The 15,120-nt window shown below is 43.3% G+C and overlaps 1 protein-coding gene across 1 annotated transcript; it reads right to left on the bottom strand.

The window, feature by feature from the left end:
• Positions 1-1,201: 1,201 nt before the first annotated feature.
• Positions 1,202-13,789, bottom strand: DLK1 (delta like non-canonical Notch ligand 1). Its single transcript, XM_086893273.1, has 5 exons — positions 13,644-13,789; positions 12,018-12,081; positions 11,462-11,592; positions 6,896-7,037; positions 1,202-2,275 (listed from the first exon to the last, which is right to left on the bottom strand). Exons 1-5 carry the CDS (start codon positions 13,711-13,713, stop codon positions 1,537-1,539), a joined length of 1,146 nt encoding a protein of 381 aa, XP_086749399.1. The 5' UTR covers positions 13,714-13,789; the 3' UTR covers positions 1,202-1,536.
• Between the last annotated feature and the right edge of the window lie 1,331 nt (positions 13,790-15,120).

The following is a 15,120-nucleotide window of genomic DNA, read 5'->3' as shown; positions in this document are numbered from 1 at the left end:
GAAGAGACTGGTTTTGTTGTTTTGGTGGGTTTTTTTCTTTTGATTGTTTTTCTTACAGGGAGCAGTCAGTGTCAGGCTGGCCATTTAGGAAAAGAAGCTGGGAGACCCAGGAGGGCCATGGCCCAGGGTGGGACAGACCCATGGCCTCACCAACAGCACGGGCTGGCAGAAGCTGAACATGTCACTGGAGCTGGTGCTGGGGCCCATTGGCAGCTCCAGATGATGAACCAGCTCCAGATGATGATGCAGCTCCAGATGATGAAGCAGCTCCAGATGATGATGCAGCTCCAGATGATGAAGCAGCTCCAGGGCCATCCACAGGCTCCTGGCAGCAGCAAAAGCACACAGGGCCAGAAGCAGGGCTGGAGCACAGGTCCAAAGGGTCCTTTCAGCAGCTGGGCTACCTACAGTAAGCAGTGCAAGGAGCAGCTGCAGGCAGAGGTGGAGCCCAGCTTGGCTACAGCACAGCTCAGACCAGAACCAGCAGCACTGGGCTGACCCAAAATGGTCCTGTGGGCAGGAGGTGGGTGAGAGCCTCCTCAGGGAGGTTCAGACTTCTTAATGCCCTAAGGCCCCTGATAATTTTATGGCTTTCATGTCCCTTTGCCTGTTTGCCACTGCTGCTTTTGATTCTTGGAAACCTTGAGCTCTCCTTGAAATGTGACAGAAAAAGCAGAAATGAAGAATTAAAAGCAGATGTCCTATTTCAGGTGACACGTGACATCTTTTCTCCCCATGACACAGTCATGAAGGATACTTCTCTCAGCAGAGATCTTTAAGGAGTATTTATAGAAAAGTCAGAATCTGCTCCTTTAAATCTCTACTAGGTGTCTAAAAAGAAAGACATTGAACACCTTTTTAACATTTAAAAATAGATAAATAGAACAATTTATAGATGCAGAACTTCAAGCAAGAGACCTTTAACCTGAAACTAATAACCCAAAGACCTCTAAGATTCTACAGAATCTCTCTTATAAGCATGTAAAAATAGCAACACTGACTGAATAGGTGAGATACATCAGTGTGAATTGGCTCCTGCTGGTTGCAGTCTCTAAAGCCTTTATCAGATATAGCAAATGAGTTCAGCGTGGACACTTGTTGCAGGCTTTGCTGTAGAATAAGGTTTAGAAATGAATAAATAAACCAGTATAGCCCTTAACTGCTGTTTATTAAAAAAAACCCCAAAAACAGCATTACTGAGTAATTTGCAAGTACTGTACTTGCCAAATGAACTACACACAAGATGAAAAAGCTGCAATACAGTTCCAGTGATAAGTTATTTTTTATTTTACAAAAAATAGCTGCCTTGAAGAGAAATCAAAATAACATTCCTTGCTTTATAATATTTATTTTTTTTTTTTACCTTTTATTTTGGGGAATGAAAAAACCTTTAGCAAGACAGATACATTACATTTCTTCATTATAACTCAGCACAATTTACAGCAAATATACCCACAAATACTGAGGCCAAACACAGGCAATAAATTTTACATATTGCTATGAAAAGTTGCAAGATGCTGCTTGGCTTTCAAAGGCCTAGATGGCAGTGTAGTTCTTAGTGTAATTAGTCAATTTGATCTTCTCTGGGAAGATAATATTAACTGAGAGGTTTTCCCCATTGTTAGACTTCAAAAAAAAGTTCTTTTTCTTGCGCAGGAGATGACTGTATTTGGCATTAGCAAGCCACATTTCACATTTTGAAAAAAAAACAATCCCAGTTGTACCCAAGACAACAAGACATGTAAGCAAGCCCAGCACAACAAAACATATCACCTGGCTTCTACTCAGTAAGGGATCTGCATTTTGAATAGTTTCTTTCACTGTTATTTTCAGGATTTCTTGTTGGTGCACTGATCTATGGTGAGCTTTTGAGGCTGGCTTGTAATTCTGCACGTGCTTTGTCTCCACATTCACTCCAGACAGACTCGTGTTTTTGCTGGGATGTTTGCAGGTCACGCCAACAAATTCTGGTTTACAGATGCACTCGAAGCCTCCCTGGGGCTGCTCACTGCAAGTGCCTCCATTCTCACATGGGCCACTTGCACAGAACGTGACACGGCTGCTGCAGAGCTTTCCTGTATAGCCACGGGGGCAAGAACAGCTGAAACCCACACCAACATCTGTACATGTTCCTCCATTCTCACACGGGCTGGACTCACAGTCGTCTCTATCTATTTCACAGAAGTTGCCAGCAAAACCAGAAGGACACAGACAGGAAGCATGGGGTGCAAAACCATTGTCATCAATGCATGTTCCTCCATTCTGGCAGGGAGAACTAGGACAGATAACAGACACAGAGACAATATTGAAGTCCAAAGGAAGTAACTATTAGGAAACACTTTATATAATAGAAAGAGCTGGTTTTCTTTAGAATAGCCAATTCCAAATGCAAATCCACTAAAGTCAGTGAAGCTGAATAAAGAATGAGTTTGTTCAACAGCTTAGTCAATACAGATTATAATATCCCCTGCTCACCCTTCGGGCAGGATTACTACACCAATATATAAATTCAACCCGAAGAGCTGTGAAGGGATTTTAAATTATTTCAAACATTTAATCAAATTAAGCTTCTCACTATTTTTATATGCTTGGAGCTATTTAGCTGAACAACTCCTCAGACAAGACAGAACAAAGACATGAGCAGCATGGCTGCTTCCTTTCTACCTGATTGTTCCTAAAATAATCTATATATTGTAATTTCAGAGCAAAAGAGTGCCACAGCAACTAGGTGTAAAGCTGATTGTTTTTATTCCGCCTGTCTGTGTTCCATAACACAAAAACTTTAGAAGCAAAGAGATACTGTCCTATAAACTGCTGTTCAGCCAAAATTTTTGATAGATACAATTAAAAATATAGCCAAAAATTTTGATAGATACAACAATAAAAAATATCAGTGAGAGAATTTCAGCATGGGCAAAGACAGCTGTAATGTGAGAGCAGGACCATAGGAAAACAAGTACTTCTGCAAACTTTATTAGTACTTCCCAACTAGTAGCTTGAAACTATGGCTTAGGTGACATAAATTAACTGAGAGATCTTTCCCATCATTACAATGCTATTGTGCCTTACTGAGGTTAATGCCAAAAAAGGTAGCCACCCATTGACTGGCACATATGTGTCAGCTCAGGGGATCTATGCAAAATGCACTTGGTCCTTCAGCTGTCCCTGCTGCCTGACAAGGGTCCCAGGTTTACAAATAAACCTCAAACCCCACTTTCATGGCAGTTCATCACATAACAACAAAGCCTTTAAAACTCACTTTGTAAAAAATGAAAAATATTTGGTGAAGTTTAGGACAAGCCTCTTTGATAAAACTTTTCTGAATACTTATGTATCCCTGAAGACATATAGCACAGTGCTATTCAATAGTTGGTAAGTCCAAGCTGTTATTTAAGGCTCCCTCTTCCAGGGCAAAATCCCAGGGAAAATGAACTTCACAGCTTCAGATGCAGGCATTTCACATATGCAGCAGTCAGTAGCAACAGGCTGTTTGAAATTCCATGGTGGGACACAGGGATTTAAAAGATCTTTTGATGTCTGACTGAGATGACTGTGAAAGAAATATAAGCTCCTGACTACAAATGGTCCCTGATCTCTGGTCAGAACAAGGCTGGGCTAGTCACCATTGCTCTGGGACTACCTTTGGTAGAGAGTGCTCCAAGCACCTCTGGCTTCACTGGGGGCTGAAACACCCAGCAGCCACCCATCAGGAGAGACTGAAGATCGTGGCAGAAGAATCATCTGTTTTCTGCAGCTTCCACATTAACTGCTCTGTGTTCTAGTACTGTTCTTCACTACAGATGTTGGCTGGGTAAAAAAGCACTAAATGAACATACTGGAAGTCTGTGAGAGTATTAGGAAAGCAAAACTGGGCTTTGACATAGAAATTGTTAGTGTTAACTTGAGGTAAGGAATTTCAATATATTAACCAGCAAAAATGTCTTTTTAAGCAAAATATGGAAATTGGAGTTATACAGTCCTTGTGTGGTTATGGCCATCTTGGAGAATCCAGCACCCTCCCTTTGGGGTTTTGTGAGTCCCATGGAAAATTGGACAAGCTGGTTTGGACATGAAAATGTGTACAAGTTTGAACCTTCATGGCTCAGTTGAATTTCAGTACTTTCTAGGGAAATGGGAAGAAATTGCTATAAAACATAAGTGCAAACTTTTTTCTGAAATTTTCAGAAATGCAAAATATTAAAATAAAAAACAGTTAAGGGGAAAAATGCAGAATTTTGAAAATTTTCTTTATTTATTACTAACAGATGTTGTAATGCATTTAGAAAAATGGTATGACCCAAGAGAATGTAGCCCTGACATATAGAATGTAAGTTTCTTTCCCTTATCTCTTTCTCCCCAGTTCTCCTTATTGGCTGTGTGAATGTAATCCACCCTCTTTCCCTTGCCTTCAAAAAGATGCGTGTTATCAATATTCTTCCTCTTTCCCTCCTGCTGTCCTTCTCCACAGGATCCCAAGAACAAGAATAAAGCTGAACTTCCATCTCAGCAAGGGGAAGAGCCTCGTTTTTAGCCCTCTGGTCCATGCTATATAATCTCTCTCCTGCTTCCCTGGCTGCAGCCGGGCAGACAGTGGCAACAGAGAAGCAGGAGATATAAAAATAATAGCAAACAGAGTTGCATTTGTCTAATTTAAATATGTTTAAATAAATAAAGCCTTAACATTAATTTCCTTGAATAAATTCTGCTACTTTGTATTTTTGGCATTTATCACAGCAAGGTGTAGTAGATGAAGGGTTAGTTGTGGAAAGCATTCCATACCATTGTTCTTTGCTTCCCAGATAATCTGGTTTCTTTTAGAAAGCACCACTCACTGCTCGGCTTCAAAGCAAAACCTCAAAACATCACACAGAGGTCACTAATGCAGATAAATGTAAACAGATTGGGATAAACATTTGACTTGTGAATTGTCCTGGTTCCATCTGTGAATATTAACTAAGAAGCCAGCAGTAATGTTCAGTAAGATCAACATTTTTAACATTACCACTGAGGTAGAGAGGAACTGAGAGGAAGTGAGATGTGAATGTGAATGTGAATGAATTCCAGCATCTGATCAGGTCTCTTTCCACAGTGTGGGATGCACTCTCTGGTGGACTGTGAACTATAAGCACACATGGAGTGCTTATGCTGACAGCAGTTGTCTTTTTGAACTACATGCAGATTTGCAGAGCCTGCTGCAATTTCTCCTGAAAAGACAGCTTCTTAGAGAAAAAGAATCACTATTTCAAGTATGCTGCTTTCTTGAGAGGAATTGTTCACGATTTCCAGGCTAGTTCATCAGCATTCAGTGTGCCAGCACAAAAAAAAGTAGTTTCAGCAATTTAAAACCATAAGACATTTAAGGAAGTACATGGAACTAATCTGTGTTATTTTGTTGATGCTGTATTTTTGGAACTCACTTGTTTTTGGGATAGCTAGTATTTGTGTCCACACTGAATTACTGAAACATTTGGTCTATGGATTAAGAGCAGAAAAACCTGCTCACATCCCCTATATTAAGCAAGTAACTTGGATGTCAGTTATGACTCTTTTAAGGAACTTAAATTTCCTCACAGTCAATGAAGAAAAATAGGCTAATCAGAGTAGCTATCTCAGAGGCTGAAAGTAAACTCAGACAAAACTGTCAGAGTATCCCCCAAGTAAAGATGATTCCAAAATAATTCTACTGATACGAAGTTATGAAAGAATGGAAAATCTTGCCAGAGAGAGTGAGAAGTGTTAATTCCCCTTAAACATGAGTTTACAAGTCTTCAGGAAGATGCAGTCAGAAGGTAGATTTGAATAATTATTTATGGCTGAGCAAAAAGAGAACCAGAGGGTTTCCATGTAGAGCTAGAGAGCAAGAAGGTAATCTCCTAAAAGAAAACTATGATTTAAGGGTGATAGGGTGATAGTTTTATCAAGTTTGTATAAAGGCTTTCTGTATGTTTATGGGATCAGAATGTTGATAAGCTAGAAGACAGCAGATGTTTCTAGATTTGAACAGAAACCCCAATTCACATTTTCTCTAACACTGAAGAGTCTTCCTTTTTTCAAGCAGTTCTACCAGTGACTTTGCTGGAAGTTCTTTAGCCTGTGCCCATTGCTTCCTGACCTTCTACTGGGCACCTCTCTGAGAAGTCTGGCTCTGTCGTCTTTGCTTCCCCCCATCAGGTACTCATACACATGGACAAGTTCCTCAGAGCCTGTTCTTCTCCAGGCTAGATGACCCAGCTCTCTAGGACAGCTCTCATATAGGAGAGATGTTCCCATTCTTTAATCATATCCATGGCCCTTCACTGTACTCTCCAGTATGGCCATGTCCTTTTTGCATTGGGTAGCCCAGAACTGGACCCAGCACTCCCAATGTGTCTCACCAAGACTGACCAGAGGGGAAGGTTCACCTCCCTCAACCTACTGGCATTGCTGCTCTTGATGTCCCATTTCTTTTCAAGAATAGAGAGCAATGGTCTCCCTGCTCTGATGGAAGTGAGATTGTCCCCTTCAGTTAACTATGGGCATATTATTATGTGTTAAGAAGAAAGGACAGACTGGTGGGCTAGGTGTTTTCATGCAGAGAGCTTTTATGCTAACTATTGTTCTTATTAGGCTGTGTAAGTCACTTCAAGTTTGTTTACGAAAATTATGAGAAGGCATAAATTCACCACAATAAAATGTGCAAATTAGCACTTTTAGTGTTCAAATTGTGCACAGAAAGCCACACTGATAATCTGTTAAGTCTTCACAATACTAATAGATCAGATTTGTAAAATTTGGCAATAATATCAGCAACTATCAGAAGCATTGTGTATTTTAACACAGAGATACCTCCCCTTAGCAAAGAATTCTGAATAATAGAAGTGTAGGTTTTAAATGCATGTCAGAAATCAATACTTACCCATTAATAATGCAGGGTCCTTTCTTGAGATGGCAGTTTTTTCCTGTAAATCCCTGGGCACACAGACAAATATATCCTCCATCACCAGTCTCTATACACGTTGAATTATTGGTGCAGGGCTTTGCTGAACATGGGTGAATATCTGTTTAAAAAAACCCAACAGAACTTGATTAATCTAATGAGAAAGAATTAGTAAATGGTACACAATACTTCAAATAAAATGTAGCTTTAACAATACTTCATCCTGCATTTTATAAATTCTTATCTATTCCCCCCTTTGTTAAAATGGGGTTCAGATTGTTCAACTATTGCAAGTAATTTCAGCTTATTTCTCTTTTTCTAGCTCCTCCTTGCAAAATGTGTTTGAATTGCTCCATTCTATATATAAGTAGTATAAAAAATAAAATATTTGTATGGGGCAAACAACTTCTACATAGTCTAGCAATCACAATCTTGGCTTTTCTATGAGCAGAATTCTGATAAAACAATCAGGAAATGGGAATTCTCCCTGCCCATGTCATTATGTGCTTATGAACAAATGTTTCATAAAAACAGAGATCAGCAATTTACCAAAAAAAAATCTGTTAAAATTTTATCTTTTGTCTGGGGTACATTCAACCCTTACATAACTGTACCAGAACAGAGCTGTATGACGTCTGGACCCAAAGTCACACATCTCATTTTCTTTCCAATTGCCCTGCTGAGCTACTTCCCACTCAAATGATTACTGAATTTTTCAAATAATTAAAACTAAACAAACAAACAAGTGCATATTTTAGCAAGCTACTGCAGCAGCTGCAGAGAAGTGCTGACTGGAAGATGTCTGATGCCTCACACACATATACACTTTCTAAGAAGATGAAAAGAAATTTAAGGGATTTGTATTTTATAAAGGGATTATTTAAGGGATTTATATTTGTATTTTTTTATTTATATTTTACTTCCCACAGCGTAACATGAAATTTAATTGATACCATGAGGTACTGCAAAATTTTAACCACAAAAAACCAACAGCCTTAGCTTTGAAATACAATCTTCCCTGGCTAAAAGGTTCTATTTCCTAATGCATCAGCCTGTTCTTGCTGCAAGACAACAACTTAGCATGCACTTTGAGTGTAAACTCCAGTTTTCACAAGGGCCAAAATAATCTTGAATGCTTTTTTGAGCAGTGTTGTTTGCCAGCTATTTTCACAGACTCTAAAGCATGTACTTTGTACTTGAAACTCTCTGAAATATATATATATGAATAGGTGTAAATGTACATATACATATACATATACATATACATATACATATACATATACACACGTTACTGTCATAAATTTATGTTAGGTATTTAATTTTAAACACATTTTTAAAGGGTGCTTTACCAGATTCTCTTAAAACATAATACATAAACAACCTCAATTAGCTTATTTTCTCTGTTTTCTTTTACCTCTCAAAAGGACAACCACCAAGTGGTAACTGAGATGAAAACTCAAAACCAAAATGTTACATTTATACATATATTATGAGTGGCCTCAGTCACATTACCAATAATTAATAGTTTTATCAAACTAAGTTGTCATGCTGCAGTACATGAAGCAATCACTGAGTGTTTTTATGAGGAAATATGCTCAGTAGCAGTTTGTCACAGGACAACTTTTAGCCCCTGTCTCAGGCATTAGAGACACCACCTGTATTTTCTGATGAGTTTACCAACATGTGGCCTTGGCAAAGCAGTCCAGTGACAAGTAGGACAATTTACTCCCAGCTCACACTATATGTTGGCTCTTCAGCCAAATTGAGGCCAGGATTGCAATAGGAGGTCATGGACTTGCTAACACGACTGTGTAGGCACAGCCAGGGGTAACAAGCTGACAGATGTGATTTGGCAAGGTGGATCAAACTCTCTGACTGGGCTGTCAATTTTCCTGGAAACAAATTGACTAAATTGATTTTGCTTTTGTCATGGTCAGGGTTTGATGTGGTTCCTGTACTGTGCAGTGTGTATCAGCTGCAGAGGGAAACTCAGCGCTGTGCATCCTGGTTCCAGGGGTTCACACACCGGATTTCAAGACTGTTTCCCCAAGAGGAGAAGATACCATGGAATCATGATTCAGTTGGACAGGATCCACTGCAAGCAGGTTAACCAGCAGTGTCTACACCAAGACCAACTCACAGATGTCTGTCTTCAACTGCCTTGTCTGTCCATGTGACAATAATAGTCACAAATGCTACCACTGATTGTGCCCTACATGTTTACAGTGCATCAAGCCCAACCCATAACCTGCATGTCTCTCAATTACTAGGAAGGTCATTCTTGACCTGAACTGAGAATCAGGCTGCCTGTATTAAAAACAGCTACACAATCAGCTGCATTAGCAAACAAGCTGGTGATCTAAAACTACTCCAGAAAGGAACTTTCATGAGCAAAGCCAAGGAGATCATATACTAACTTTTCCACAAAACAGCAGAGGTATCATCACCAGCTCAAATAATCTTCTTTTCCTCCCATGCTTAGCAAGGAAATAAACTACCAAGACTGTATCTCTGTTTTAGAAATATTTCAGTTGCTTGTAGTGCCAATGCACTTCTGACTCTCCCACAGTTTTCCATTCTAGGTTTTTCCTTCCTGTTTTCTAACCCGATCAAGTTTCATTTAATGATACCTGTAAATTAACTGTAATTAACTGCAATGACTTTATACAGGCAGGAAACTGACACCAGCTTTTGGCAGAGGATGATGAGATCAGGGGCTGAGCAGTAACCCATTTGAAGTTTCATTGCTTATTGGGTCAGGATAACAATTTCTATCAACTTTTCAATAGCAAGAAGAAGAGGAGCAGCCTTCTCTTGACCCCTTATGGCAAACAATGCATTTAGAGTATCCAAACCCACTGAGATGGTTTTTGAGATGATGAAGACTATAATATTGCTGCAGAAGAAAAAATTAGTTATCCTTTTGGCTGAAAATTCTCAGCAGCTCTTCATGGGGCTCTAAATTCAAATCAGCAAAGAGGACTCTGACATGACTTTGAGTGTTGAGAGAAATAGTAGTTTCTGCACTTAAGCAAAGGACACCCTTTTCATTATTATACAGGACAATCTTAATGAGTATGTGTTAAATTAATGTTTTTCCATAAAGATGTGGGTTCAATTTTCAATGCATTCTTTTGCATCCTAAGTAGCAATTGCAAGAGGGAGACATTGCAAGACTCAGAATTGCAAAGATATATTAATACTAAGAAATTCAGCTATGCAATTAAATCTTTTAGAAGTAGCTGTGAAGATGCTGCCTTTAAAAATGTGGAATTTAGTAGTCACTGATAAACAACAGAACTGAGACTCCTAAGGTGGCAGAGGGGGGATTGTTCTGTGCAGCTTTAGTAATCTCTGATTGCAGATCAGAGAAGGAGTCATTTCTCCTCATTAACTGTAATGAGAATCGAGGTGTCTCAGGTACAAACACATACATGAGATGTGTCCAGAACAACATCTGAGAGTTTAGAGTCATCACACATGTCACCACTGTCACAGCTCCTGCAAACATACCAGGACTGACTTTAAGAAGCCTCTCTGTGCTCATAAGTGCAGTCAATGAGTACAGGCTGCAAAATCTGATGAGTAAATGAGTACCTGAGAACCTTGCACTAAATTCCATGTCACTGCAAGGATGTCACCTACCTAAAAACTTCTGATTCTTTTAGCCATCTTGAAAGTCTTATGCAGTTCAAACTGTCATCAATCACCACTTTGGCTATGCACTGGAGAGCTCAGGCATGCTCTATAAATTATAAGCCACACACCAACAAAAGCCTGAAAAGCATGAAGAGAAAATGAGGCCCTGTCCTCTCGCAGCTGCAGCTACGTGGGCTCAACAGTGCACGCTCCTGGATGTGTATTCCATCCCGTCAGTTCTCTCTGACTGAACATTTGCTTGTGTCAGCCAAAATAAACCATCTCAACAAAGGCCAATTCTTCAGCTTGCTCATGCTAAGCTGGCTGATTCTGCCTGGGAAAGGGTGAGAGAGTGCACATGGAGCTGTGCTTACCCCTCAGACTTGAGGGGGAAGTGGCAGCCTGTTCAGGAAGACTTTTTCTCAGTTATAGTAATGTTACCTCACTGAATCATCACCGGGTTGAGTAAAGGAAAAAATAAGCACAACATTTTCCTTTCAAGAAGTACGAAGGAAATAGTATATACATATATATATATATATATAAAATGTGCTACATAAATATTTAAAGTTATTTAATATATACAATTTGTATTTTGATTAGAAGGGTTTATATGACAAGAAGGGAGCAGTTGTTTGTTTGCCCTGATAATTAATGTTTAAAATAGAATGCATTTACACTTTCCTCACACATATGCCCAATTACAAAAGATACTGTATTGCTTCTGCCTAAATTACTATTTATTTTAGGTTTCAGGTTTATGTGCTGCTGCCCAGAATCTCCTCATTATCTGGAGCTAACACTCAATATTTAAAAATTAGTTCTCCAGAAGGACTTTGCGTGTCCCCAACACCAGATGGGGCTGCTTCCCCTCACTTGCTGAAGGAGAGAAAAGGATGTGCAAACCTATGTCACAGAGGCTGCCAACCCAACCCTCCTCACAGATGCACTGCCAGGGCTTGGCACAGCTGCCGTGCAAGCACCCAGGGAAAGGAACACACTGATTGCAAAGTGCACCCTGCCAGCCAGGTTGACACCTGAAAGAGATAAAAGACAAGACAGAAACATAGCTTATTTTTAAGAACCTTAATTAAAAGGTTGTGCCCCTTTTTGAGGCACAATAAATAAACTTTTGCATACCAAATTGTACTATTTGAACAAAAGCATACCATCAGTGCTTCTGAGATACTTGAAGCAGTTCATGTGAAGAGAATAATTTCATTCATCAAGAAAAAAAACCCAAACTAATCAATGTAAATGCTTTGTACTGGAAAAAGTAAACTAAACAGGCATCTAAACATCCATGCTCTATGATTCCAGTTACTGTATCCTAATAGAGTGCTGTCTCATTACAGTTCCATATTTTCAGAGACCAAACCATCTGAGTTTCTCTTACCAGGACTACGAATTATTGAAGCTGAGCACTCCTGTGCTTATAACCCTGTCTGACAGATCTTTTTACCTGCATTCACTGGGAAATTCACAGAATCCATTCTCTGGATGGCAGCCAGCTTTACAGTTCACGCCTGGAAGAAGAGATTTATAACATCAAACCAGAAAAATCATCAAAAAAACCCCACATCATGTCCTATACACATTACTGATGTTTTGAAAGAACGCAGACTGCAAAACGTTCCTTTTCTTTTTCTTCAAACACATTTTTGCATCACAAAATTTTAAATTAACCTAATCTGGAACATGTTAGAGAATGTTCCTACAGGGCAAGTGAAATGACATACAGAATTAATCACAAAAGAATACAAAGTTATTTTAGCAGATGCAAAGTGCGTGTAATATCCCTATACACCATTTTAAAGGGGTAATGTCAGAGCAGATTCACGGATGTCGTTTCACCACACGCCACTCCAAATGCATTGTTTCAGAACTACTTGAAACACAAAAGTACTTTTAGTCAGAAAAAAACCCAATCCATTTAAAACTACTTACTTATTTACTTACAATAAAAGTGATGAATTTATTTCAACCCTACATCGGATGAAAATAATAATTTTCATTAAATTGTGCATAAATAAAGTAAGTTAAGGAGGAGAGACCTCAGTCTCAGTTTTTGTTTTGCCTATTTGTTTGTTTAAGCGTTTGCGCCAAGCACTGCCACTCTCAAAGATCACGGCTGGCACTGACACCCTTCGCCAAAGGCAGCAGGAACAAACGCGCTCCGTCCGCCGCCAAGGAAAAGCTTCCCGACGGCACCAGCATCTCCGGCGGGAGCTGGGGCTGGGGATGCCTTTGCCTTCCAGGGACTCCGGGAGGGCTCCCGTCATCGCCGCTGCCCGGCGGCTCCGGCAAAACTCCCGAAACTTTCCCAAGCCGCCTCCCCTCCCGCGACGGATCCCGGCGGGCAGGGGATCCCGGAGGGCAGGGGATCCCGGAGGGCAGGGCATCCCGGCGGGCAGGGGATCCCGGAGGGCAGGGCATCCCGGAGGGCAGGGGATCCCGGCGGGCATGGGATCCCGGAGGGCAGGAGATCCCGGCGGGCAGGGGATCCCGGAGGGCAGGGGATGCCGGCGGGCAGGGCATCCCGGAGGGCAGGGGATCCCGGAGGGCAGGGCATCCCGGAGGGCAGGAGATCCCGGCGGGCAGGGCATCCCGGCGGGCAGGGGATCCCGGAGGGCAGGGCATCCCGGAGGGCAGGGGATGCCGGCGGGCAGGGCATCCCGGAGGGCAGGGCATCCCGGAGGGCAGGGGATGCCGGAGGGCAGGAGATCCCGGCGGGCAGGGCATCCCGGAGGGCAGGGCATCCCGGAGGGCAGGAGATCCCGGCGGGCAGGGTATCCCGGAGGGCAGGGGATCCCGGCGGGCAGGGCATCCCGGAGGGCAGGGGATCCCGGCGGGCAGGGGATGCCGGCGGGCAGGGCATCCCGGAGGGCAGGGTATCCCGGAGGGCAGGGGATCCCGGCGGGCAGGGCATCCCGGCGGGCAGGGCATCCCGGCGGGCAGGGGATGCCGGAGGGCAGGGCATCCCGGAGGGCAGGAGATCCCGGCGGGCAGGGGATGCCGGCGGGCAGGGCATCCCGGCGGGCAGGGGATTCCGGCGGGCAGGGAGTGCCGGTGCCCTCGCCGGCCTTACCTGGGGCTGCGGGGAGCACGAGGGGCAGCAGGCAGCAGCAGCCGAGGATGCCGGCGGCACACAGCCCCATGGCCGGGCCGGGGCCGCTCCGCTCCCCGCGGCTCGGCGGACGCGGGGCCGGGCAGGCGGCGCCCCCCGCTCGCAGCACGGCCGGGCTCCGGAGCACGGGGCGGGAGGAGGGAGGGACGGAGGGCGGGGAGGGCTGCCCGCCTCCACCCGCGGGTGCCGCCGCTCCGGGCTCCGCTGCTCCGGGCTCCGCTGCTCTCCGCGCACCTCCAGCAGCTCCAGCAGCCCCAGCAGCTCCAGCAGCCCCAGCAGCTCCAGCAGCTCCAGCAGCTCCAGCAGCTCCAGCAGCCCCAGCAGCTCCAGCAGCCCCAGCAGCACCAGCAGCCCCAGCAGCCCCAGCAGCCCCAGCAGCTCCAGCAGCCCCAGCACCTCCAGCAGCCCCAGCAGCTCCAGCAGCCCCAGCAGCCCCAGCAGCCCCAGCAGCTCCAGCAGCTCCAGTAACCCCAGCACCTCCAGTAACCCCAGTAACCCCAGCACCTCCAGTAACCCCAGCAGCCCCAGCAGCCCCAGCAGCTCCAGTAACCCCAGTAACCCCAGTAACCCCAGCACCTCCAGTAACCCCAGTAACCCCAGCAGCCCCAGCAGCCCCAGCAGCTCCACAGCTCGGCTCCCGCCGCGGGCGAGGGGAGGAATCCTGTAGGGGCGCGGGAGAAGGGAGGTCTGGGGCGAGGGGAGTGTTAAGCACGCCTCTGGTCTCCTTATAACTTAGTCTGGCTGTCCGCAAAGACCTAATTTGGGGCTTGTCTTCAGAAACCTGAAAAATTCTCAGTCGTTCCCATCAGAGCTCCAACACTTTCAGGAGAGACTCAGCGAAGGCAGGGAAAGTATAATACTGTTCTCTTTCTGAGGCTTTAGAATTCCAAAAAGACCCCACCAAAACGCCCCAAAGTGTACCTTTAGCAGTCACAGAACAAATCAAGAAAAAGCATTACTTTTACCACGAGGCAATTTAAATTCTGCATTTTATTTTGTGACTGTACATTTCTCTTTTATACCTCTTTACTCTCCCTTTGTGCTGTACCTTAAGGAAATAGGCTGGCTATTTCTTATTCTTTGTGTTCCTTCTAGTTCATTGTTTTCTTTTAAAGAAGTTCTGCCTGGTTTTTAGGGTTCCTGAGGGAGCCGTTTTTTGCCTGCTGATGCAGTGCTTTCTACCACCAGAGCATTTACTAATTTGCCTGCTTCTATGCGAAACAACTAGAGATCCTCATACTATGGTGATAAAACTACAATGGGCTGTTTCAAGATGACCTGCCTGAAAATGCACACTGGAAAGCACTCATGATATCATGTAGGTTGTAAATGTTTTCTGCTAGCAATGCTGCTTTTTGGTTTTAACTAAGAATGGAGGAAGTGAAGGACAGAAAAAGGAAGAGTAGAAAATGAGGGTTGGGTTAAAAAAGAACACTCA

Source organism: Cyanistes caeruleus, chromosome 6 (genome assembly GCF_971803275.1).
Source record: "Cyanistes caeruleus chromosome 6, bCyaCae1.hap1.1, whole genome shotgun sequence".
Classification (NCBI taxonomy): domain Eukaryota; kingdom Metazoa; phylum Chordata; class Aves; order Passeriformes; family Paridae; genus Cyanistes; species Cyanistes caeruleus.
The sequence above is the reverse complement of the archived record's forward strand: the minus strand, read 5'-3'. Positions and strand labels throughout refer to the sequence as shown.

What these genes read in the sequence shown, in the direction of transcription:
- DLK1 (XM_086893273.1), bottom strand. Translation starts at nt 13,713, where the DNA reads ATGGGGCTGTGTGCCGCCGGCATCCTCGGCTGCTGCTGCCTGCTGCCC. An exon ending in TGGCAGCCTCTGTGACATAG is followed by an intron (nt 7,038 to 11,461) that starts GTTTGCACATCC and finishes TTTTTTAAACAG; the next exon opens with ATATTCACCCATGTTCAGCA. An exon ending in GGACCCTGCATTATTAATGG is followed by an intron (nt 2,276 to 6,895) that starts GTAAGTATTGAT and finishes TATCTGTCCTAG; the next exon opens with TTCTCCCTGCCAGAATGGAG.